The following is a 25,852-nucleotide window of genomic DNA, read 5'->3' on the forward strand; positions in this document are numbered from 1 at the left end:
AAGACACACCTTTGTGTTATGCTTTGCTAAGTTATAATTTAAACTGATTTAACATACTTATTTATCTGCGCATCCTGTAGAATTTAGAGTTATAAGCACTTAAAAGAACTATCAAAAAAGAATGAAGAAGAACCAATCTTTTGCTTTCACCCACAGTAATCCCATTTCGAGGTTAGGGTCCAATGGATATTTTCTCCGATTCAACTACAACAATTGGGCCAAGTACAGGAAGTTTCATCGACACTAATAACAAACGAAAATGCAGTTTTAAAGCTCTCAAATTAGCAACTCGTATACACACAAGATGTAAAAGAATGACTGAGATTGCAAAAACATCATTCTAATTCAATCAATGAAAGTAAAACATCTATAGCCATATAGCATATCATTCGTCCAAAAACGTCTAAAACACAACCAAAAACCACTGAAATTGTTGGCCATTTTATGGCTAGAATTTTAAATAGACAACTATCCAAAAAGAGCTTCAAGAATAATCTAAATTTGCATTGCTTCTGCATGATAGTTTTCCAGCTCCTTGTCAAGATCCTCAGCTGATTTATCCACAGTTTTCTTCACCCAACGTGCTCCACCACGGCCACGGCCTCGGCCTCGGCCTCGACCGCGTCCTCCTCCACGTCCACTGTATGAACCACCACGGCCCCTCTGACTGATCAAAATATAGACAATCACACATTAGGCTCAAATTGTTAGTTGCACAAGACTATGGATAAGAACAGCAAAAGTCTGACTACTGGCCAGAGCCCAGGGGCGTTGGTGTTTCTATATTTCGCTCTATACTTTGAAGCACAGTTATCAAAAGCTTATTAAAGATTGTGCGCAAGGCGCATTGCAAATTGTCAACCAACCAATATTTGAAGCAATACATTTGAAAGAACTGCACAAGGCCAAACTCTGAAAGAGAAATTCAAGCAAGGTTATAACGCTTCATTTTGCCTGCCTAAGGAATCGAAGTTCATAAATTCCACAAATCAATTTGAAATTAGACATGCTCACACCATATAAATTAGCTTCCGTTCAACTGAACTCAGGCATCAGAATCTCAAGTAATAAGTCAAAAGTCGTGTCTAGATTTCATGGATTACATTACCAAAAATGGAAAAAGAAGGTTAGTTAAACCAAATATCGTTAGGGTAGCAGGCCTTTGGATGAAGAATGGGTATAGATGTCATGCAAGAGTGTCTTGCAGACAATTAACTACTGATGCAAACATGCATTTGAACAAGCTTCTGCATGTTATTTGGTTATCAAGCTTAACCTATGTTTGGCCCCATTTTTTTCAGAACTCATTTTCAACCACACATTCTCCCATAAAATAATAATACACATAAATCAAAAAAATTTCCTTATTTTTAACCACACGTTCTCCAAAAAATCACTGTTCCAAAACTCTGTGTCCCCAAATTTTAATTAAAATGGAGCCCAGACGAGCTTAGTTTAATCCCATTCCCATCGAAGTACCATGATTACTCATTACTGTGGAAAAGTATTAACTAAGAACAGAAAACCATAAATTATTTCCAAAAGCAACAAATATTGAATTCAAGAATTACTGCATGCATCATAAGATCATGTAGCGACAGAATTTTAAGAGATTAGATATCAATAACAATTTCAATAATACGACATGCACAAGGAAATGCTCATAGGCAACCTACACATAATTACGATTGGAAGCAATAAAGCTGCTTGTGGGATGACCTGGTCGAGACCTGCACAATAGACAGCATCCAGTTTAAAACCTTGCTGCAACATTTGAATAATAAGGCTATCAAGTATAATGTAAAACAAAATCCAATGATAGTCAAGCACAATACGACGGGGTTTTCTTTACAAGACTGGAATATCAATCAGGATGAAGTAAAGCTCTCTTAGAACATGTTTGGTTCAAGGTTATCAGAAGTAAACAAGTAAATCTGCTTATAAGTACATCAACTCAAACATGTTCAGCTGGGGGGATTTAGTAATATTAAACGAAATTAAGTAGCAGAAATTAATTTAATTTAGAGCCTGTTTGGTACGGATTAAAATCTGATTTTAATTTAAGTCAATGTCAAACAATCAATATTAACCACATTTTTCATGTGTCCCACAATTTTTCAACCACACATTTCAAAAACATCTATCACAATCTACTAAAAAAATCTAATTTTAGTCCCAACCAAACACCCTCTTAATGTTTCTAAAAATAGTGTTCAAATTGTCAGTTAATTTCAAATATCATGTATGTTAAATATTTGTGGTCTAAATGATAAATATTTTTAAAATAGGTTGGCAAAATAATTAAATATACAACCACTCGAATTTTGTTATTAATTTCATGTATAAAACATACTTTCGGTAAAATTCAGACAAAATTTGTGTTATGAAGCTTTATCAAAAATTAAATACTCAGAAAAGTAAACTTAATCCAAGTAAACAAACTCTTGAAAAGATAAGAAAAAAATCCAAGACATCTCTTCCACCATTAAAGACACTCTAACAAAAAGAAAAAAGGGAATACAGATAGAATCAGCATCCAAAAAATTAGAAGGAATTGTAGTCACATACGCCATGGTAACTGTCCTTTTTCCATTTGCTCTTCCAACTACATTCATGCGAGCTGAAATAGGGATATCTGCATTGACACCCATTATCTCAATCTTCATAGGCTTCCCATCCAATTGGACATTGTTATATTTCTTGAGTGCTTTGAATGCATCACTTCTTCTGGCAAAAACCACTTCAGCCGAACCCTGGGCCAGAACATAATATTTTAAATTCATATAAAAGTATGAAGTGCATCAACAAACTAATGCAAGCAAACACAGACTACAGATAAAATACCCCAAGTGTCACAAATCTTTTCGGAAAAAATATTGTACACCATTAGGAAATCAAAATCAAAATGGAAGCAATATATCTCCAGACAGAACAAGGTAAGAAATAAAGGTACAAAAATCTTCAAACGCATTATGAGTACTGGCGAGGGAAAAGACAAATGAGACGTGCATCAGAGGTACTAGGTCTCCAATGTGTGGATAAAATAGTTCAGGGAAATGGCATGTCAAACAAGAGCCAGGAGGGTCCCAGAAAAGAATAAATATCTGAAGCACTACATTAACTGATAAATGCCATTGCAACACACAATACAAAAACAAAAAAAATGAAAAATGAGTTCAGCAGTTGAATTAATTACAGCTGCTTATTGCTTTACAGTCCACATGCATTATCATTATTTAGCAAGCTACAGGTCACTTTTTTGTGACAACAGCAGTTTACATGTGGGATACAGCTCAATAAATTAGAGATAAATAAACGTGATTACTGGAGCGGAAACAGCTCCAGAACAGGATACAGGAGTATGTCAAGATGGATCCCAATTTAAATAGGTCTAAAATGACTCAAGCATAATGAAATTAATTCACAAAGCCTCATACTCACACTAGGTCGCCCATTTCTGTCATAGTGAATTGCATATCGTATCACTTCCCCAATCTCAGAAAAGAGTTCCTGCATTAGAAGTACTTTTTCAGGAAATCTTCAATAGAAAATCCTTTAAAAGATGAAGGCTCAGCTCAATCTCAGTACCCTTATATCCTGATTTGTCACCCCAATGTCCAAGTTGGAAATAAATATCTTTGTGCCATTTTCTAATCCCGAAAATCCAGCTGCTTTAAGACCATCTTCAAACAGACCATTCTGCCATGGCAAATAATTGGTTCTGCGGACAGACTGATGCAAGCAAACCAGAAATATACTGAGATTGGAAAAGTAAATGTCATCATAGGACCCAGAATGTTATATTTTATAATTCTTCAAGATAAAGCTGATATCAGCAAACTTCCATTACATTGTTACATCAAAATGCTCATGCAAGATAATCCAATTCCATGGGATATTGAGTACAAAATTTAGTGCATATGGGAGTTTTAGATTTGATCCACATGCTGTCAACTGGTTCTATGCAAAAGGTGAGAGCTCCAGTTTTGATATTCAGCGAAGGAAACCACCTTTGCAAAAAGGCCATGAACCCAGATAGTTACTGCAACCTTGCCAACAATGCAATCTAACGTGTAGTAATGAAATTCATCATAAAATGATCCACATTTTGCAACGTATCACCAAAACTCCCCCTCTAAACTATCAAGTGGTGAACTAGAGTGGTCCTTGTTAAATATAATAACTTAAGATGGCTAAGAAAACTCAAGCCTCAAGTTCATTAGCGGATATTAAGTGGTGAGAGCTCATAAATTGTCAATTATATAAGATGCTATGTATCATCATCCCTTTAGCGTCACTGAAGATCTTTTGACAAATAGATCCATAGCAAAGTTCTTGAGCAAAAACCCACATAAACAGAAGAATCATCAGGAACTTAGAACATATTCAATAGAATTTAGCGGCTTTGTTACTGCTGAGTTACTGTGGTCTTCTCCCTGAATCAAACAGAGCCACAATATCTCTTGCACTTGATTTTCTATGGCAAAAGTAGAACCTTTTGTATGAGACGCAAAGATATTGTCTACAAAATGCATAGTTTCGAGCATGCCTTGGCAATGGTGTAGACTGATGGTCGAGCATTTAAGCTGAGTGGGCCTCTAGGTCGAGTCCCAGTTGTTCTTCCACCTCTAAATGACCGACCTGGCCCTCTACCATGTCGAGGCCTGCCTAGTCCTCTACCACTGTCACTATTACGCCTGTTCTTTATCATATCATCAAGAGATATATCCAAAGTGGCCATTGGTTATGAAGACACAAAACTCAAGCTGATCAAAGTAAATCTGAAAGAAAAAACAATTATCAGGTTCCTGCGCACGAAAGCTAGATAATATAATTCCTAGCTAACAGTTTAGTGCATGAAGAAGGATCAAACACCAATCATCTCATATGCCAAGATGGCTGTTTAATATTACTGGGTGACTGGGTCAGACAGAAGCTCAAAATCACAACTAATTCAGGACAAAAATTCTGTAACAGGCAGGTATAACATCATGACAAAACGAAGATGCAGGAAGAAACATTAATCACAACAGTGTCAAAAGCAATACAGTCAAGTAACTACATGGGTATCAGAAGTAATAATAACCAACAATGGAAGTTCAATGACTCATAAACAGCGGGTTTTCATCCAGATAGAGCATTTATTTCATGAAGAATCAGGCAAGTAAGTTCCCAACATAGCAATGAAAGGAGTTCGTCCAGGTTCAAGACCATCTGTATATACCATAACTGACAGCAAGTCACCCAAATATAGGACCATTAATTAGCCAACCACATAAAGCATACACCAATCAGATACAACGTGCTACTAAAAAACATAGTTAAAACATTGTTTGCGCGCATAAAACTAGAAGGATAAGAGTAGCAAAGTTAACAACATATTCTAATTAATTTATGCATAACACTTGATGTGGAAAAAATAGATCTTGGAATAAAACAGACATCTAGCCATGATTACAGAAGGAAAAAAGTTACCAGCAGCACTCAAGAAAAAAGGACGAAACAGAAGGAAAAAATCAGTCCCTAGCAAGCTAGAAAATATATTTACTCAACACGTTAAGATCCCAGGATAAAATCAAGCTAATCAACTCCACGGGCGAAAACTCAATACAGAAAAACATAACATCGTAAAACTAATACATGGCGATGAAGAAGTTACCCAAGTTAAAGAAATGATGATGCGGGTAAATCTGCGATTTCAGGAACAAATTAATTCGGGGGAATAAAATGAAAACGAGGAGGAGAATCGGTTAAGATGTGAAATTTTTAGGTTTAGTGACACATTGGTTGATAGACGGATTACAGAGGGGAGTTTCGTGGAAGAGTTAGGGCTCGAAGACGCCTTATAGGGATTTTATAATGTAGGGTTGAAGTGGGGGACGCGTGATGAGAGGACATTAATGGTATTTTCCCACTTAATTGGCCTCGATAAGGAAAATATATTTGGGCCCATATTTGATAAGATTAAAATCAAATTTTTAGTAAATTTTGATAAAAATTAATGAAAATATATAATTAGAACATTGTAAATATCATAAAAAGTGAAATATAAATAATAAATAAGTAAAGGGAAAAAATGACGATGAGAAATGAAAAAAAAAATTAATTCTCACCCATCTCGCCTCCAAAAATCTCGAGGACCGGAGGCCTCACCATTTTTATCTTTACGAGAGTCGATGAACTTTTGGTTGGCATGGCACTACACAAGAGTTCATACACTACCTAAATGTCTTTTACAATGTCAAATTCCATGCGTGGTCCATGCCAGGTGAACCATTGAAAGTAGACATTTTGTAAAAAGAGAGCATCGACTCTAAGGATGGCAATGGGCCCTTGGCTCGACCAATCATTTTTACAATGAAAAATTTTTATATCTAAAAGATTAAGTTTGATTCAAATCAAAGAAATATCACAATTAAAATTTTTTATAAGGCACAATTTATTCATATGTCGCAAATCAAGAAATTTATATGTTACAAATGACAAATTTTATAAGTCACAACTCAAATTTTTAGATCACATATTATTTGTTGATCACGAAATCAAGTAATTTATTGATCACAAAATCAAGTAATTGGTCATATATTATTTATTGATTACAAATGAACCACTTTATTGGTCACAATTAACAAAATAATTGGTCAAAAACACCCCTACCCCACCCTACTGCCATCATATCACAAATGCCATAACCACCATCACCACCACCACGACCGACGCCGCCAAATCCACCACCACCACTCAAGCACCTCCACCAGTACTATCAGCAAAAACCACTCCAAATCCCCAACAACACCAAAATATGGAAACGACCACCACCATCTTCACAACATAAACCTCATTGCCACTAACATCATGGCCTGCACCAATTATTTGTACCACCACCGCCGCCGCAACCATCGCACCAACAGCCGGCCAAAGGGTCTCCTTATAGCCAAGGTCCCTTGTTTCACTTCGTCAACGTCACCTCCAACTATAATGAATTATCGAACTGCACCATAGAGCCCCTACCAAACTGTCGACGCTCACATCGCCAACAACAAAATCAAAGCGCAAACCGGATCTAACATTACCACCACCTTACGATCGCAGTCATGACTGTAGCGCGAAATATGCAACAACGTCATTTACAACAGTGATTGCAGCTGCAATGATCGTTGTTGCAGTGTCATCGTCGTTGCTGCGCGTGATCCTGTGTGTGCGACGTCACAATGCCACTCATGACGTATTTTGACGGTCACTCTTTAGCTTTGAAGGCATTTTTTGACGATTTTGTCAAGGAAGAAAATAGTAGAGAGAGAAGAGAATGAGGTTAGTGAAAGATTGGAAAGAATATGATTTGAAGTGAAATTTGGTGTGGTAGCGTAGGCTTGGGATGAATAGGGAGATTAATTTGAATTTATAATACTACTATTACTAAAAATTTGAATTAATGCCTGGATTTTGAATAAAAAACTTCGAAACAAGATTTTTGAATTGAAAAGTTAAAAAATCCGTGAGGGTGTAATTTTCACTTTTATACTTATAGGTTTATCTAGAGTTAATTGTCCAAATGGACACTGAATTTACAATTGATTTTTTGATTGCTCACTAAAATTTGAGATGTTGAGTTTTGATCAATAAACTTATTCAAATGTTAGACGTTACTCACTGACATTACATCTGTTTCAAACCTTTAATGAATTAAACATTGCTAATGAAATGCACATGTTACGCATCGTCACGCTGTTAATAAATTGTCACGTCTTTTTATTATTCGCTAAACTTTTAAAACAGTCTTCGATTGTTCATTGAACTTTGAGGTGGTCGAATTTTGACTACCAAAAATTTAAAGCATTTTTCGTTGCTCGCTAAACATTGGAAATACTTTTGATTGCTCATTGAACTTCAATGTGGTTGGCCACTAAACTTATAAAAATGACATTAGGCTTCATTAAAAAATGTGTATCCAAGTGCAATTGTAATGTAAAAGTAATAAAGTGGACTAACAAGTCCAAATTGTCAATCCCATGAGAATTGATTGGCCAATTAAAATAAAATTTGAATTTTACAACGAAAAACACAATAAATTTATTGCAAAATTAATAGTTTAATTTAATTTAGACAACGAAACACACAAGAAATTTGAATTTTTCAAATGAGGAAAATGACTTATTATCATAAAAAATATTAACATTAAATTTAATTATTGTATAATTGAGTAACCATTTCTTGTGGGTTCAACAATCTGGACTTGTTTGTCAACTTTAGTACTTTTATGCGACCTGTACATTTGCGTTACATATTTATTAACAAACAACATGCCTACGTTATTTTATAAGTTTATTAACCAAAGTTCGATCATTTAAAAGTTCAGTAAACAATCAAAGACGTTTTCAAAGTTTGGTGAGCAACAAAAGATGCTTTAAATTTTCAATGGTCAAAATTTGACCGTCTTAAAGTTCAATGAGCAATCGAAGATGTTTTTCAAAATTTAATGAGCAATTGAATATGTGACAATTTGTGAATTGCGTGATGGGACGCCACATGTGCATTCCGTTAGTCACGTCACTAAATCGATTTGAAATGGCTGTTATGTCGGTAAGTAATGTTTTGATAAATTTTGTGGCTAAAACTTGACGTCATAAACTTCAATGAATAATTGAATACAGATGCAAGTTCAGTAAACATTGAGACAATTAACTCATGTATCTGAAATGGAAATTGAAACTTCTGTTTGGTCCTCAATTCTAAAAATGCATTTTTTCACACATTTCATTGAATCTACAATTTTAATCAATTATTCAGTAACACATTTTATCAACTATTTAAAGGGTTAGAACTCAGGTCACAGACTGTTCAACTCATCTTGGCACCTCTAACTTCTACTCTGATTTGAATTTTGTCACACAGCTCGTGCTAAATCTTGATTAGCACATATGAATAACACAAAACTTGTATTAATCTCACGGTAAGAATTCCAAAATAGTCCTAAGATAAATGAGGATTTATAATCCAAGATCCAAGAGAATTGCATTTTCAAATACAATCTTCAGCAAGTACCAAAAGAATTAATTGTTACATAATCGATGATGTCCAAATCAATAATCATCCTAAACTAGACCTCGTTACTTCGTACGCCAAGAAGCACGCTGCGTTTGCTGGAATGCTTCGGGCCATTGCAGGCCCGAAACCCTTGTAAAGGCCTTTGACTCCTTCAGATGCCAAGATCTTCCTAAATGCATCAATAGAGCCCGAGAACTTAGGATTATTGTAATCATCAACCTGAATTACACTCTTGACCACATCGGTCGGGTAAACAGAAAGCCAGAACGCAGCTCCAGCCAATCCTCCGGATAACATTAGTGAACCTCGTCCCAATTCAGAAGTGTCCCGTCCTCCAGCAAGATAGGTTTTAAGGGCTTCATATACACCAAACATGGCAGCATTTCCCGGTACTTCACGTGCTAAGGTGGGAACCAATCCCTTGAACAAACCCCGCGCACCTGCTGTTTGAAGAACGTGCCTAGCCACGTCCATTGGTCCACCATACTTAACAGCAACGGCAGCTGAATCAGCACTTGCCAATGCACTCTGAGCTTGCAATCTGCATTTGTATAATAATTCTGAATTTTAATAGGTAATATACTAAATTCGCCCCAAAATAATACTACTACACTACAAATTCGGAGTCCGATGTTTAAATTAGAATATATCCATATACATATGGAAAAACAGAGCAAAAATTCATCCCACTGCGAGCAACATACTGGCTCCTACACAATTTTGAACCTAGCCCATGGTTCGGGTGATGCAATGCACGAGGTAAAGAACAGTAAATATAGAAATTATTTTGATCTCATTACGCTCTAGACAAAGAATTCAGCAAAAACTGACCTGCATTTTAGCAATTCGGTAGGACAGGCCAGAAAAGACACAGCAACCCCAGCTCCAGCGCCGCAAACGACTTGCTGATTCACTGTAAGAGGAGCACCGGGTTCAGACCTCAATAATGTCTCCATTTGACCCCGAACTGTGAATAGCACTGCATTGAAGGCAGCTACAGTGGCAAGCGGGGCCCCCATGCCTTTATACAAACCCCTCGGGCCTTCTGCAGCTATTGTTTGCTTCACAGCATCGATAGCACCCGAGTATTTGGGAGGCTGGCCAGGAAGTGGAACGGGCTGGCTTTGGAGTTTGACCTTGATGGTATCGAAAGGGTGCCCAACTATCAACTGTGCTGCCCCTCCAACAGTCCCAGCAGTTAGATCTTTAGCCACATCACCCATCTGAAAATTTTTAGTTGTAAGGTAATTACGAAAAGTTCAAAAATTACTCAGCATACTCAGATTTTGACTTGTTTTAAGGGTGGCCCTTCAAGAAATTGTGGGAGAGAAAAAGGCAAAAGAAAAAAAAAATTTGCCCCTAAGTGAAGAAAGTGACTAGTCCTTAAAATTCTAATGTTTAGAACACAAAATGTAGATAGCGAACAAGATATATTGTAATACATAAGATCTTAAAATTCGTGGTAGACTGAAACAAACAAGAAATGAAAACTCCCTCCTATGAGTCAGCAGCTAAGTTGATTGCTAATTTTAGCGATGTGATCGATTAAATTACCATAATAGGTGGATTATCTTAGTTTTAATTTTTAGCCACTTTGTTAGTCAACCAACCTCTAGAAATCTAAATGGATTGAATTAACCATTATGAATTCAACCATAGGAAAATCCAATTAGGGGGTAAAATGTCAACAAATGACAGCTTACAGTAATGCCTAATGTACAATACTGACTAGGGAGATCTCTGAAACTTCAGAAAAACGAACTCTAATATATTGGATTAGAGAAAAGATTGATGTAACAGAAAACTCGAGCTACAACAACATTTGGCCGCTTCCTCCATTGGGAGCCGGGAAAAGCTCGCCCTTGGCATTTGTTTAAACTGGTTATATTGACCAGGGTGGTCACGGTAGCTTCATAAACTAAAACTAAATTGTACGAAGCTCTAGGAGAGATTAGAGTAATTTATCCTGATTTCAAAATTAGACAGATTAGCTCTTCTAAAACGATCATAGATTTACACTCAAATGTAACATAAACCAAATTATACCTACTACTACCCAACCCTTCCTTGAATAATCACTTCGCTTATTTATATTAATCTTTCAAACTCAGAGAGTATTCTATCAGTTGAGAAATTGGTAAGAAGAAACAAAAATGCAAAAATGATCTGTCAATTTGTCTCATTTCAAGGAAGCCTATGAGAGGTATAGAATAACAAAATGATGATGCGGCGCTATCAGAATAAATAAGATATAAAATGCCACGTTGTCACAAACACATCATTGGCAAAAATTTATTGGAGACATAATTTTGTATTGTTAGTCAAAAGGGGAAAACATCAATTAATGAAAAGAGGTGTGAATTATAATGAATAATACCAAGGTGTGAATTACAAAGCATCAATTTTGTATTGTTAGTAGATATGAATTGCCAAGATGAAAGGAAGCAAGTTGTAAAACTCAATCATTAGAAAACACTTTCAAAGACAGGCAATCAATTTTAATAGAGTGCACGGAAACAATTGCAGGAGAACACAGGAACCACTTCTATGCAAGATCTCGATCTCAGTCTCCATAAACCAATTAGCCCTTCAAACACAGGGAACCACTTCTGCGCATGATTCACGGAAGCAGCAGTTTTTCATACACCAATTTTTCTTCAATAGATTTACAAAAAATTTCAGACTTCAAAAATTTTTACAAGATCCTACTTCTATAAACTCAGTTGAAACGGGCATATCCATTTATTGCAGAAAAGAGGAATATCAGAACAACTAATCCACATAGATTTACAATCCCAATGGTGATGTGTAAATACAAGACACGAGATAATCATCCATTTCCATGGAAACCATCGAAAAGAATGAAAACTAAGAAACTTACCTTGGTCGGTTCCCTTTAATTCCAAAAGAGAATCTCAGAGAACGAACAAGCAAACAGATCAAACCTCTAGTTCTAAAATTCCAATCGATGCAATCTGAGATTAACACCACAAAAAAACACTATCAAAAACTTAATATATATTTGCAATAATACATCTATATACACAAACGAAAATCACAATTTGTAATAAGAAAAAGAAATACCAAATGGTTATTAATAACTTTCCATTCTAAGCACATTAAAAAATCTCGAATATTATTAGCTGCCTAAAATCATGGAGTAGGAAAGTGGGCTGTATTTTTTTCAGTTGTAGAAATCAGTGCTGTGTGCAATAAAAAATAGTTGAATCTATCTCTGGGGCCGGTCACAGCCACAAGAGTGAAATTTAAAACACGACAAAACCCAAAAAATTGTTTCTGAAGGATTAAATTCAAACCATTGACGGGTGGGTGAGGGAGTTGCGGACAAGATTCTCAAGGAAATTTCAACCTCCTCTTTTAAAGATAAAATGGGAGGGGAGGGAACAAAGTTAGTGGATGATAAACACCTAATCACCCACCAAATACATTGTGATTAGGTCCAATTTATTTTGAGTAATTTTTACACATTTAAGGAATTGCATAATGTGTTATATTGAGCCTCTCTTGGAAGTTAATAAATTTGTTGAAGCTCAAATATTAATTTTAATTACAAATTTATAATTAGGAATATGGTAATTAGCACAAAACGTCCTTACCTTTTAAAATTAATGTGCAAAACGTCTCTATCTTTTATTTTTTGACATTTTTACCCTTATCTTCACCTTTTATTGTGGAAACCATCCTTAGGAATATTTTAATCATATCATGTCCTATCCTTTCACAGCCTTGTTGCCATTCCCGTAAATTGAAAATATTAAGAGTGCGTAATGAAATTTGAGATATTTTCAATGGATTCGTAGGGCAACATTGATATTGATGTTCAATTCAAATATTTAAATCGTTGGTTAAATGATAAAATTGAAAAATAAATAAATAAATAAATAATTGTGAGAAATCTCAAACAACGTTATTTTAGGAGCTTGTTGACAGATGCCCCATTCACAGTGTGCAAATGGAAAGATGTCCAAAAAATAAAATAATAATAATAATAATAAAACAAACAAAAACAAAAGGCTTTATTGGGACATCAGATTGATTGGGCTTCTTGATCCATTTTCAAATTCCTTTTATCCATTGATCTTACTTCGTTTCTGAGATTATATTCTCTATTGACCTATTAATAATCTTGTTCTTTTTCTTTTTCTTTATCCATCAACTCATGACATTATTCTTAAAGTTCCTTGTTCTGAAGGCATGTTTTTAAAGTTGTTTTTTTCTTTTAAATCAAATGAATCTAGACTTTTATTCATAAAGGTACTTTTTTATTGAATGATTCTCATCCTTTTGTCTATCATGTTTGGGATTATTTTTAGGTTTATTGTCATCTATATTGTACTACAAAATATTCAAAGTAGAATTGTTGACTAGCACTCTTTGTCCATTCATCAACTAGTAAATATCTACGTCAAATTAATAGATATTTTCATCAACAGATAATTTAATCATCATAATACCTGATAAATGTATTTTACACACTTATTTAAGCCTCAAAACATGGATAAATGTTAGTAATTATGTTGGAGTATGGTTACATTTTGTATAAATTATGTTTTTTAAGACAACATTGATGAATGTGGTGAAAATTAGGAGAAACAAGTGAAAAAAGACCAAAATGGAAGAAAACTAAAGTTCAAGAACTAAAGTGCAAATAGTCAAAAGATAACCCGAAAGCATAAACGATGATGTAAAAGAATCAATGACAAATTTAGTGAAAACGTGAAGTATTGGAAGAAGAAGAAATGAAAAAAAAGAGGTCAAGAAGCAAGAAAACAGAGTTCGAAAACCAAAATGCAAAGATTGAATTTTTATTTGAACTATACTATAGCATAGCTATTTATTCAATGCGATCGCATAGGTATTTTCAGCAAGTTTCAAGGCCAAATTCCATTTATTTAAGCATAGCATTGATTTGTACTATGATATAGCATAGTTCATTTCTAGCGTGAAAATTTTGGTTTCCTCAATTGATTAAAACTCTTATGGTTGAGACGTTTTTAAAATTCTAGGGCTATCCCTAAGCATTGACGGCCCATTTTAATAGAATTCTAAGGACTTTGAGAACATAGGAGGAGGCAAGAACGCGAAGAACAACCCGAAGACGTGAAGATTCAAATCAATAATTAATTGGGTGACGTCGTTTCTTCAAAAAAAAAATAAAAATTGTTTTCTTATTTTCACCATGTTAGGCTAGATTTATATATGCTAGAAGAATGATGAACCTTGTGATATGGATTTTTGATCTTTGGTTTTATATTATTGACATTAAAAACACGTTTTAAAGTATTGAATGATTTATATGAAATCATTTTCTTCATGATTATTATGCATGGTAATTGTGTGAGTGTGGTTGCTCATTTTATGCATTTGAAAGAAATAAAATAGGCTCGACACAGTATAAATCAGTCATAGGGGCCTATAAAAGATAAAAATACACCGCTATACACTGTGTGAATCTTTAAGTGATCATAAAAATTCATACATTCTTATATGTTTGCATCCATTATATAGATATAGTCAGTTCATATATGAGAATATGTTTAACATTGCTCCAGAGAGATTGTTAAATATAATAGGAATATTGATTCTTCAATATTCAATCTTGTCGTCAAAGTGCAAAACTAATGTTAAAAATTATTATTGAATAGGAATTCGCAATCCTAGTATGTTCGTCGTTCATTAGAACTTATCAAATTGCATTTAGAGTAATTTTGCATTTAACTTAGTTAATTCACTCATAATTGCATAAGTAGACCATTTCAGCTATAATTTTGTCATAAGCAAACACTCCTATTATTCTTGTTTAGGTTAAAGTCGTGGTAATTAAAATTGAACTACATCAATCCTTCTGATCGGACTCAAAATCCACTTATTACCTGTTAACTAACCATACACTTGCGGTGGTTTTAAATCGAAAGATGATTTCGTGAACAATACCAAGGGTTGCAAGCTCATTTTCTTGGTACGATGATCTTGGTGTCCAGCGGTCCCGAATTTGCAAATAACATATGGGCAGGCATAGACGTGATCTGAGTTCTAATCATATGATTTTTGAAGTCAAAAGAAGCTTGGTGGGATAAATATTCATTCATCACTTCCAACAAATGATATATTGGTGGAAAGTGATATTCTTTACACAAAACATTATGGTAGAGCGTAGTTTTAACATATTATTCAACTTTGTGGTCAGGGTTGGAAGAAACATCACGTGACACACGTATATTTTTAGAGCCTCTACGAAGCTATAGTCTTAAATTTTCTAAACTATTTACGTTTATATTTATAAGTAATTGCTATATATTTTGATCGAATAATAAGGTCTTGTGATTTGGATTGTATTTGAATTAATATTTTTGTAGGTAAATACTACTTGGTGACGTGAGCTATTCGAATATGAAAGGTTATTTAGCACTATATAAAGGAGAAAGATATAAACTTTCATGATTTTAGACGTGGTAGTTAACCTATAGGCTAAATATATTTAATTATGCAATTTTTCAATATGAAGTGTTATTAAACGTTGTTTTGGCGGTATGAAAGGCACAATACAGAATATTTCAATATATACCAAATTATGATTTTGATAAGCAAATAGCTATTGTCGTGGTTTCAATAACACTTCATTACTTTATAAGAAGGGAAGCTATAATTGATTTGAAATTTCGTAAATAAGATCATGAAGAAGATTATGAAGACTTAAATATAAATTCAACAATTAAGAGTGTGAAATGAGATTTGTTTGTAATAAAATTGCTAGAGATTCTTATGGTTTCTAATCTAATTATGTTTTATTTTTATTGTTGTTTTGCCGGTGCAAGTAGTTTTGTTTAAAACTTAGCAGAAAAAAAATAAAAAAATTATTACCATGCCATTGTTTGACCCCCATTTAAGGAGGAAAAAAAAACATATTTTTGAATAGTGATTTTTTAGAGAATACATGGTTAAAAGGTAAGGAAAAATTTTTGATTTAGTTATAAAAAAATTTTATTGGAGAATGTGTGGTTGAAAAATAAGTTTTGAAAAAAATGAGTTTTTGGAAAAATGAGGTTCCAACAAGGGCTATATTTTACTATAATAATTTTAATATGATAATAAAACTAATTCGTTTTTACCAATAAAGGTAAATTTGATATCGTTCTTACTATAACAGCTTCTCGTACAATCATACCAAATTCGTTTTCAAATATTAATTCAAAAACTCTAGCTTTTGCTTTTCTCAGGGCCAATCTAGCATGACTTCTATTTCTTATTCCAGAAGTGCTCTTAAAGGAAATTACATTAGATTAACTTCCTCTAAAAACTCTTTTACCTACAATAAGTATTTTCATAAACTTAGCCAAACCATCCTTATTCTATTACTCAAAAACTCATTTTAACGTTTTAAAAGTCTTGTCAAACGGATCCTTATTCTATTACTCAAAAGCATAAGCTATCCCAAACGAAGTGTGTTTGGAAGTACTTTTCCAAAATCTAAAAGCACATCTTGGAGGTCAAAAGCTCTTTTATTTAAAACTACTGATTGTTTGGCTAATGTCAAAATAAGATCCAATCGAAGTTTTACGGGAAGCTTAATTGACATTTAAAAAAATCATTTAATAAAACTTTAAATTTAACAAAATAACATTAGTATATATTACCAAACAATCAATTTAATATTTTGAGCACTTCTGAATTCACAACCGAACGGTTAACAATCTTTTAGTAAAAGCTATATTGTCAAAAACTCTGTCGCCAAAAAGTTCTGCTGCTGAAATTTCTTAGCTGTACCATCCACTTATTTTGACATGCCAAATTTGAATCGTAGAAGTGAATAAGTCAACTTTTAAGCTTGGCCAAAGATGACCTTATTTTGAAAGCAAAATGATACATATACTAACGTATTTTGAAGTATTTACACATTTAACTTATTTTTAAGCTTTAACCAAACGTGTTCAAATAATTTTCTTTTCTTGCAATTACTGAATAGAATATTGAAAACATCAGATGAAATAAAAGGAGAAATGTTGAATTTTCTTTGCTTTCTTTATAAATGATATAAAAAAACTGGTTTTCAACAATCAAATTATTTCCACATAACTATTTTCGTTAATTAGTGATTAACCTAATAATCATTCAGTTCCTCCCTTCCATGTATATACATTATGAATATGAATTTTCAGCTTGTTTCTGTATCATCATTTTCTTCTTCTTCTTCTTCTTCTACCTGCAGGCTTTGGTTCATCATGAATCTCCAGCTATCTCCTTCTTCAATATCCCATTGCTTCTTCAATTCACATAGAGTTTTTGAAGCAGCAGCAGCAATTGCAGGGTTGCTATCTTCTGCCAGTCTCTGCAGTGTAGTTTACACTTTTATGATGGTTTGAAGGACGGAAAATAAATCCGATATGGCCAAAAGGGACTTTGAGAATTTTTTTAACTACCTGCAAAGCTCCCATGCCAGCATTTCCGAGAGTCCACATGGATGGTGCAACTGATAAAGCGTTAGCTAATGCTCTCCTGCAAACAGGAGATTAGTGAAGAGAAAAACTTGGCAAATTTAAAAATTTTAATTGTCAGGGTGATGTTAGCATTAAGCCATAACTCTCATCAGAGAGCAATATTAACACGAGACAGCGAACCCACAAATTTATAGTGGTTCATCGAGTGGGAGAGCTAGCCAGAATTTTCACTACGAAGAAGAAAGAGGATTACAACTCTGATTTCATGTATCTTATAAGTCTAGAACACTTTAAAAAGGGGCCCTGTAAATAATCCTTCATTTGTAGGGATATTAGGACGAGCTAACATGTATAAAATGTCTTAGCATATCCCAGACTAAAAGTACAACTAATTAGGTCTATACCCGGTCATTAGTGCATAGTGTTGTTAAGTTCCACACAGTTCAATAGGTGAGAACTTGACTTTAATTTCAAATTAAAAAGACTACATTCCAAATTTTCTATAACTTCTCCAAGCATAGAGTCAGGATGCACGGTTCTCCCATCCATGCAGAAAAAAGTGCGAGAAAGCCTCTTTTACATTTTGTTTAATCCAGTTAAAGCAATAAATATTTATTCAGCAAACAAAAGTAAGTAAGAACAGCTCACATGGCAGAAAAAACTATTACTTTCCAAAAGATACTGTATATGCGTACATAGTGCATTACATCGTTTATTAGAGGTAAATCTGATTAGTATTGAATGTTATCTCATATCTAATTGTAATTATCATGGATCACCGTATTAGTGGGTATAAGATGAAGGTCGACAAGTTTAAGGTGGTTTGCTATTATATAATGTTGGTTCTACCCCATGTTAGACCAATGTCAGAGTTGTACTAAGCTATTCACTAGCTCTATCACACTCTCCATTTGTCCATAAATAATATCCTCACACCCAGTGGATTTCCCAAATACAAGCTAAATAGGCTAGCACGTTTGGGAGCAACTTATTGACTTTCTTATAAGCCCTCGAAGTATGGGACCCTTATTTTCTGCGGGTCATAAAATGCCATAAGTTGGGGCTCTCCTACTTATGTTATCTTTTAAGCCACGAAGAGTCGGTCCCATTTTTTGTGGGTTTATAAGAAAAAAGAACAAGTTTCTCCCAAACATGCTCTAAGTCAAAGCCATCCAAATGGTTTACTGAGACTTTTCTGTGAATCTCTCTCCGGTACTCTATATCCATCAACTCCTTTTAGAGACAAAAACAAACAGCAAATCGCCCCTGATCCAGAATTCGTCTGGGGGTAGAGATGCTTAATCCACCCTTAACTCTTGCTCCCCTTATGGATAAAGTTATCTGGTTGTGTCCAGATAATAGAAGTTATCCGGATTATTTCAATTTTGATATCAAACATTGAATTATTTTAAAACCATCCATATCCAGTCTAACATGGTTTGACAAACGCACGCTTATTCTTCTCCAGTGTACAGTGGTTTAGGCAATCTATGGTTATCTATCTCAATTATCATGCTTGTGCCCTGACCTATCCTCCTGCGAATAACTACTCGATTTGTTGATTATTACTGATTTCTCAATCTCGAAGCATCATAATAAATGCACTGCAGATTACTGATTGTTGATTCAATGATTTAGCCCTTTAGAGAGTAAGGTGTATCAGTTAGTTAATGAAAAATGCACCTCTATAACAATATCTAGTCAAGACAAATAAGAAATTGAAAGAACTCAAAGAGGCAGAGGTGACTCCTAGGTGATAATACAAGATTGAGAAAGAAAGACGAAACAAAATGGAATTGGTTAGAGATACATGAATGAGCATAGAGAGAGCTATAACATCCATTTGGGTTTTGGGTTATGAAATGTAATATAGAAAATTGTAGCGAGTCAATTGATTTTTTTTGGGTCATGGATACTAGTTAAGGCAATGACAGATGATCAAGAAAATTAATTATAAGCCAATCAACACAAAGGCATGGAAACATACAAAATATCAACAGTTAATATTATAAAACGGAGATTAGATCAGGTGTTATGCGAAGAGTAGTAGTAGAAAATTTTAAAGTTCACCCACAAACAACAAATAGTAGGGAGAAATCAATTAGATTGAATTTCTATTATTGCAATAAGAGAGTAGTATTTTACCTGGTATTAACATCAGGAGAACTTGAACATTCCGCCAATAGAGATACACTGCTTTTGCTGTCCATAGCATCAAGATCAATGAGAGTTGCAACCAACAACTCCAGCTGTTCCAAACAGAAAATAGTAAGTATAAGCAGCCTAAAATTCCAACAGACATGAAAAGACTTAGTGTGCACTCATTTGGCTTGGACCTCTTCAGGATCAGTATAGTCAATTCCATCAGCTTCTGAAAGTGCAGAAGCCATGCTCCAATAATCTTCCTGTATTAACCAACATAAAAAATATTTAAGTGAAGTATTTAATCCACGAATATATCCGTTAGCTCAACAACTCGTAAGAGAAACCTGCATGGCATTAATACGATCAGCAGACACCTCTATGAAGTCGAGGGTTTTCCCATTCTTTTCCAGCGTTATACGTCCAGTCGTCTCACTAGCATTTGTAGAACTGTTCTTCCTGTACAGAGAACCGAATACCAGTAAATAACATGAAGGCCAGATTTACTTTTATATCCATTATGACTGGGAAAATATAGTATTATGGAAACTTACAATCTGTACATCTTTCTCACCATCCTATCATGTATGTTTTTGACAAGCTGCAAATCCAGAAAACAAAAGTATGGACTCTCTAGGAGGTTAGGAAAAGTGTGTGCGGCAGTTTTGCTTCTACTGAATAATGCAGAAATATAAGTGTTGTCCGATGATAATACCTCCAAAGCCATGAAGGCATCTTCCATCGCACGTTGCTTGGCAGCAAAATCTGCCCGCCTCAAATCAGCCTGAATATGAGCAAGAGAGGTTGGTCTTAAGTGCGTTTGGTTCACACAATACAAAAAGTCACAAACACAAGGAAATGCCCCAACATCCACTATTCAGTTAAGAAAGGAGAGGGAAATCACAAGTGATAATAGATCTAAATAAACAGTGATTAAGCACAAAAAACTTGCATTCAATTTATCAAATACACAATAAATGTCAGATGTCAGCATTGAAAATGACCAAGGAAGCAAATCAAGAAACCAAGCTAATTATTCCTGCACATGATGAAGCATTAATCAAGTGCAAATCATGGTAAGCTTCGAAGAGTGTAGAATTTTCCTTTATCAAAACTGGTGCCGTCTTTAGAAAACTTAGAAGAGTGATAAAATTTTATGATGTATAATAAATCTCAAATAGATAATTACTGAATCTCCTTCATTAAAAGACATTCTTATTACCGCGCTAATTAAATGTAGAAAAAGGAAAAGGGATTTGACACAGTTTATAGAAACATATTGAATAAAAACAACCAAAGAAAGAAACTTTCTAATTTAAAACTTGGATTAAATAGAAAAGCAGATAATGCTATTAATTAAGTAAAGTTATGCATGAAGATGGTAGCAATTACGAAAAGGTACCTCTAAGGCACCATCGCTCCAGTGTTTGTCAGCAGCATATTTCAATCTAGATTGAGCTTTGTTTTTAAGAATCTGACAAGAAACCAAGATTAATTAGTACATCATCATGACAAGACCATTTCCATATGATTTTTCAAGGTTTTATTAACAGTTCTTGGAAGAAGAATACTTACAATGGCAATGTGATGAAGCATTTCAGCTCTTCTCTTCACATCGTGATCAATTTTCTCGGTGCCTTCTCTAGCTCGTGCTACCAAAGAAGAAGTTAATAATCTAGATGACGAATCATAATCAAGTAAATCATTTGTTTAATCTTTTCCCATCTCCACCGCTCACTAACAAATTTTCAGTTCTTGTTGCGTATGAAGTTACATTTTTCATGTAGAAAATACTTTTTAATTTTTTCTTGTAGACTAGGAAATATTATGTTGGCTAAATTTTGATTGTATGGACTAATTTCATTTGCTACAATGCAAGAGATAGCAATAACTGAATATTCCAAACTAAATTAGCCATTATGTCATTTGCTTCAAAATAAAATGCAGGATAATTTGGTTGCAGCAAGTCCTAGGCTCCTAGCAGTCAGGAAACTTAAATTACAGCATAGCATATTTCACGATCATTTAATGAAGTTTCAAGATAGTATAGCCACAAAAAATTTACCATCAAGCTTAAGGAACTCTGAACCGAGAAAAGCAACATCTTGACGTGCACGAGCATCCAACCTCATTATGCTCCTATGTGAAATGGTAAATCATTAGCATGTATTCCACGTGAATGGTTATTTTTCTAATTATTGTCTTGGTATATATTAAATGAATTGTTGAACTAGTTGATCTAAAGCTTAATCTATTAAAGAGAATCACTTGTATATTATTTAAATTTGTCTCCACCTAAGGATGGTAATAGGTTTGTTAGCCGTGGGTAGTTTATGTACTGGTTTTGGGTGCTTGGGGTGCTGGGTGGTGGTGAAATTCTTTAGGGTTTAGGGCATGGCGGGATAGGGGCGGCCATTACCATCCTACTATGTCGGGGATTCTCGGGAGATGAAGCGAAGATTTAAACATCCCCATTTACCGTCCCATTTAATAAATTATTCATTTTAATATTTTTAAATAATGTTTAAATTGAAAAAGATAAAAATAATATAAAAAAAAAAAAAAAGGATTCAGGGCAGGTTTGGCGATTTCTGGAAAGGTAATGTGGGGATTTTTCCATCCTATCTCCAAAACACACCTCACGCCTCACATGTACTGGGGGTTCATTTTTCCCAAGCTTAAAGCAGTAGCAACAAGATCTCCCGAGGACCATTGCATTGATCCAAAGGTTTAAGGTATTATCATTTAAATATTTCTTTCGTATTGCTTAAGCACAATTTCAACAAAAATGGAAAAAAGTAATCAAATTAGAAACAAAAGGAACCAAAATAAAATCCAACATGACAGTTCACGTTTTTCCCACTTCTGTGATGTTATTTGAATAAAAACAAGAGAGTTCAATTGGACACACTACTCACTGGGAGAGCAATACAATGTCATTCCTAGCCCTTTCATTAACAAATTTTGCATCCTCACAAACAAATTTACATGCGTCAGCTAATCCCTGGCTTAAAGTAACATTCTTTCCTGTCTCAATGAGATCCCCATCTCCAGCTTGAGCACTGATGCATAAAAGAATATAAGCTTCAAAATCAACTAAATGTTAAACCTGATCTATGCAAAAACTTAGGAAAAATAAATAACATTTTGGTGGCAAACAGGTGTTGCACTTAAGGTCTCAATGCTTCTTAAGCAAGCAATAGAAACCATGGAAATCTACCTGTATCATAATATAAGTGGCATATGTAAATGATATAATTAAACATAAAACTAGCCAAATAAGATGATGAGATGAATCCATGCTGCTGTCAACCTGAATGAATTATGAATTAGGAATTCACTCCAAGAGATAAAATAAAAAGGAGTAAAGTGAGGTTTTAAATGTGATTTTCTATGTGTGCATATATGTAAGCGTGCAAACACCAAACAGTACATCCCCTGCCTAACAGCATCCCCTACTAAATCTCAGACACTTAGTTAAGACAAACCAATAAAATGTTTACCATAATTGAAGTTCGGAACATGTCATATTTAGATAATAAAAAGTTAAGCCTGTCTATAAAGCTTAACCTTTTTACTCCATTTACATGCCTTTGAGCCCTTGAAGATCAATTAGTAATTTTAGAGTAGAAAAAGAATATGGTGATCCTGAGATTTGTCTTTTTGGCTGATTTGACGAACATAAATGTCATGTACTACTGGATTATACAAATGAACCGGAACGTTCTGCAACACATACAAAATTATTTGGAATGGGACATATGTGTGAAAAGAAATTTATATTTTTCATTTACTGGTACCAAACTAACACTAGTCTAACATGACACAAGTCCATCCAACCTATCAAGATTGAGAACAACAAAATCAATCTGAAAAATCATTAGTAGGAATGGTCGTCTGAGATTTAACAGCTAAAATGCTATTAATTCTTTAATTATTTCATTTATTGCATAGTCATGTACGTGATCAACAAGAATTCATCAAATGCTTTTTTATATTAGAGCTCCTCTACCTGGATATGCTTGAATAATCATCATAGTGTCTCTCACACTCTCTTGTTTCTGTATTGCGTGTTTCTGTTGATTGACATAACAAAGAAGATCCATGGGATCCAATCAAAGTCTTTAGTCTTCCACCAAAATGCCAGAATCCGTTACTAGATAACTTCGTTTTCAACAAGGAGAGACGTCCATTGCTTTGTTTTGCATTTAACTTAGGATGCTGTGGTGACTTGACAGAAGAATGAATAAACCCATTTGGCTTAGCCATAGTGTTCTGATTTTTTATGGAAGCTCTAGTTTCAATGTGGCTTTTGTAAGTGATGCAAAAAGAATTATTACCGAAATCAAATTACCCAAGCTAGCATTTTCCTGCAAAACTTTGAGACCTTAAAATTGCAAAGAATAGTATGAGGCGAATACAAGAATAATATTTCATGCGTTAGGTCCTACACGGATTTAATATGGACAGAAGATTAATGATGTTATACTAAATATGGTGAATCACAATATCATGCCATTGATATTGAAGCTGAAACAGGCATTGTTGATGCTGTTTTAGTACTACCTTTCTATTAATAAAGATAAACATGCTGGTATTAATAAGACCACTCATGAGTATAACTTCAACAAATTTTGAGGTCAAATGGTAATACAATGTACAGTGCTTCTTAGACAATTTTGGTGCAAGGAATTCCTCATACTTGCAGAAGGATTGCTCACAAAGCACCAACAGTCTACCCGGCAATATATGTTTTACTCTCCTTTCGGTTCAAAAGTGTTTGTTCTTAAAGCACCAAAAGAGGCCAATCTCCAATAACTACGTATATTTTCTATTATCTTACATTTATACTTTACAATCTTAAAACCATTCTCTCAAATCGAGCCCAAAGGAACCTCAAGTTTATCTATACAGAAATAAGATTTTAGGCTTATCATCACGGTGAGACACTTCAGCAACATGTCCAATTTGCCGGTATTTACCCTATCAACGCCTGTTGGTGCTAAAACATGAAAAAATAAAACTTCAAATATTGATCAGCATTTACAATTGTCTATCATACTTCCATAATCATTGCATAATTTGAAATCACTACGCAAACACTTTAACCTGTATGTGAATTCATTGTATATACCCAACTCAATATAGTGTCAGCACTGATTCTCATTGATTCCTTACCGAATTTATCCTTCCCACCCCATTAACTAGTTATTCTCAGGAATGAATAGGGCCAGATAAAGGGTGAAGTTCAAAACCGGTGCTAAATATCACATCAAAATTTTCTCTTCTTTACAGTTAAAAAAAAAAAAGGAAAAGGAAAAGGGAAAAAAAAACTTTTCCATTGGAAATTATTGCTATTTTTCCAAATTGAGCTTCCACGATCGCGTAACCTCTGCTTATTTGTACATCGTTAAAACTAATTCTGACGCAGTGACACCCTACCAGTAAAAATTGTCGTTGAAAATCTAAATACAATCACATTAAACTTCAAATAACACGACCAACTATTATAAACAAAACCCACAAACATTTGAAGAACAGATCACAAAATTAGAAAACCCACACATGAAATCAAGGCGTGGACAGTAAAAAAGGAAGCAGTTGAGGAAATGCATACCTCTTCGGAGATAGAGGGAGAAATGAGGGGGACGAGACGGAGAGAGAGAGAGTTTAGGAAAGCTGTCCGGTTAAGAGAAAGTAAATGAGAGAGTGAGTAAGCGGCCATGCAAAGATTGAAACAAATTTCAACCACAAGCATAATTTGTGGCCGCTCAGTTACCAACACTATCCGACGAGGAAGTCTAGTAAACGTTGCTACCAAGAATTAAGTAGAGAGAGATGGCTCAATGAATGAATTATTCTTGCTGTGGCCAAACAAGCACAAAAAACATCGATCTGGTTTAATCAATGGTCATCGAACTATGTTATAGGTTATTTTGACTCGCCGAAATTTAAAAAATTTACCCTCTACTAATTAAATTTTTCTATAGGTTACTATTTGCTAATCGAAATTTAAAAAGTTATTTATTGTTTATCCAAATTTGAATAAAGTTACCGATAAATCACCCATATCATTTCCATTAGTGTTACTTTTTGCAAAGTTTAGTGAGCAATGAGTGACATTTTAAATTTCGATGGGTAAACAGTAATCCATAGCAAAGTAAAGTGAGTAACAAGTAATTTTTTAAAAATCAGTAAGTAGTAACTTA

The 25,852-nt window shown here is 34.3% G+C and overlaps 3 protein-coding genes across 6 annotated transcripts; all 3 read right to left on the reverse strand.

The window, feature by feature from the left end:
• Positions 1–305: 305 nt before the first annotated feature.
• On the reverse strand, positions 306–5,847 carry LOC111369528 (THO complex subunit 4D-like). Its single transcript, XM_022991084.1, has 7 exons — positions 5,660–5,847; positions 4,550–4,781; positions 3,589–3,732; positions 3,442–3,510; positions 2,569–2,753; positions 1,677–1,730; positions 306–667 (listed from the first exon to the last, which is right to left on the reverse strand). The coding sequence occupies exons 2-7, from the start codon at positions 4,739–4,741 to the stop codon at positions 496–498; spliced, it is 816 nt and encodes a 271-aa protein (XP_022846852.1). The 5' UTR covers positions 4,742–4,781; positions 5,660–5,847; the 3' UTR covers positions 306–495.
• Positions 5,848–8,934: 3,087 nt separating this feature from the next.
• On the reverse strand, positions 8,935–12,511 carry LOC111369529 (mitochondrial carnitine/acylcarnitine carrier-like protein). 2 transcript variants are annotated; one of them, XM_022991086.1, is made up of 4 exons: positions 12,363–12,511; positions 11,927–12,020; positions 9,877–10,268; positions 8,935–9,586 (listed from the first exon to the last, which is right to left on the reverse strand). In XM_022991086.1, the coding sequence occupies exons 3-4, from the start codon at positions 10,266–10,268 to the stop codon at positions 9,088–9,090; spliced, it is 891 nt and encodes a 296-aa protein (XP_022846854.1). In that variant the 5' UTR covers positions 11,927–12,020; positions 12,363–12,511; the 3' UTR covers positions 8,935–9,087. The 2 variants fall into 2 exon arrangements, with proteins under 2 accessions (XP_022846854.1, XP_022846853.1); XM_022991085.1 differs by lacking the exon at positions 12,363–12,511 and adding an exon at positions 12,130–12,348.
• Positions 12,512–17,052: 4,541 nt separating this feature from the next.
• On the reverse strand, positions 17,053–25,436 carry LOC111369530. Of its 3 annotated transcripts, none has more exons than XM_022991090.1 (13): positions 25,261–25,436; positions 23,656–24,013; positions 22,562–22,705; positions 21,709–21,782; positions 21,219–21,295; positions 21,046–21,117; positions 20,359–20,427; positions 20,198–20,244; positions 20,021–20,102; positions 19,838–19,906; positions 19,647–19,750; positions 17,484–17,559; positions 17,053–17,392 (listed from the first exon to the last, which is right to left on the reverse strand). In XM_022991090.1, exons 2-13 carry the CDS (start codon positions 23,910–23,912, stop codon positions 17,219–17,221), a joined length of 1,245 nt encoding a protein of 414 aa, XP_022846858.1. In that variant the 5' UTR covers positions 23,913–24,013; positions 25,261–25,436; the 3' UTR covers positions 17,053–17,218. The 3 variants fall into 3 exon arrangements, with proteins under 3 accessions (XP_022846858.1, XP_022846855.1, XP_022846857.1); XM_022991087.1 differs by having other exon boundaries at positions 17,062–17,392; positions 19,991–20,102; positions 25,261–25,434; XM_022991089.1 differs by having other exon boundaries at positions 17,062–17,392; positions 19,991–20,102; positions 23,656–24,030; positions 25,261–25,434.
• Between the last annotated feature and the right edge of the window lie 416 nt (positions 25,437–25,852).

This window comes from Olea europaea, chromosome 20 (genome assembly GCF_002742605.1).
Source record: "Olea europaea var. sylvestris chromosome 20, O_europaea_v1, whole genome shotgun sequence".
Lineage (NCBI taxonomy): Eukaryota > Viridiplantae > Streptophyta > Magnoliopsida > Lamiales > Oleaceae > Olea > Olea europaea.

Excerpts from the sequence above, each read along its gene's own strand:
- LOC111369528 (XM_022991084.1), bottom strand. The coding sequence starts at position 4,741 with ATGGCCACTTTGGATATATCTCTTGATGATATGATAAAGAACAGGCGT. Across the intron at positions 3,733-4,549 it reads CAGTCTACACCATTGCCAAG|TCTGTCCGCAGAACCAATTA; the intron begins GCATGCTCGAAA and ends TGCTTGCATCAG. Across the intron at positions 668-1,676 it reads GCTTCCAATCGTAATTATGT|TCAGAGGGGCCGTGGTGGTT; the intron begins GTAGGTTGCCTA and ends TATTTTGATCAG.
- LOC111369529 (XM_022991086.1), bottom strand. The coding sequence starts at position 10,268 with ATGGGTGATGTGGCTAAAGATCTAACTGCTGGGACTGTTGGAGGGGCA. Across the intron at positions 9,587-9,876 it reads ACCGAATTGCTAAAATGCAG|ATTGCAAGCTCAGAGTGCAT; the intron begins GTCAGTTTTTGC and ends ATACAAATGCAG.
- LOC111369530 (XM_022991087.1), bottom strand. The coding sequence starts at position 23,912 with ATGGCTAAGCCAAATGGGTTTATTCATTCTTCTGTCAAGTCACCACAG. Across the intron at positions 21,296-21,708 it reads AGAGTTCCTTAAGCTTGATG|CACGAGCTAGAGAAGGCACC; the intron begins GTAAATTTTTTG and ends CTTCTTTGGTAG. Across the intron at positions 17,393-17,483 it reads CTGGCATGGGAGCTTTGCAG|AGACTGGCAGAAGATAGCAA; the intron begins GTAGTTAAAAAA and ends ACTACACTGCAG.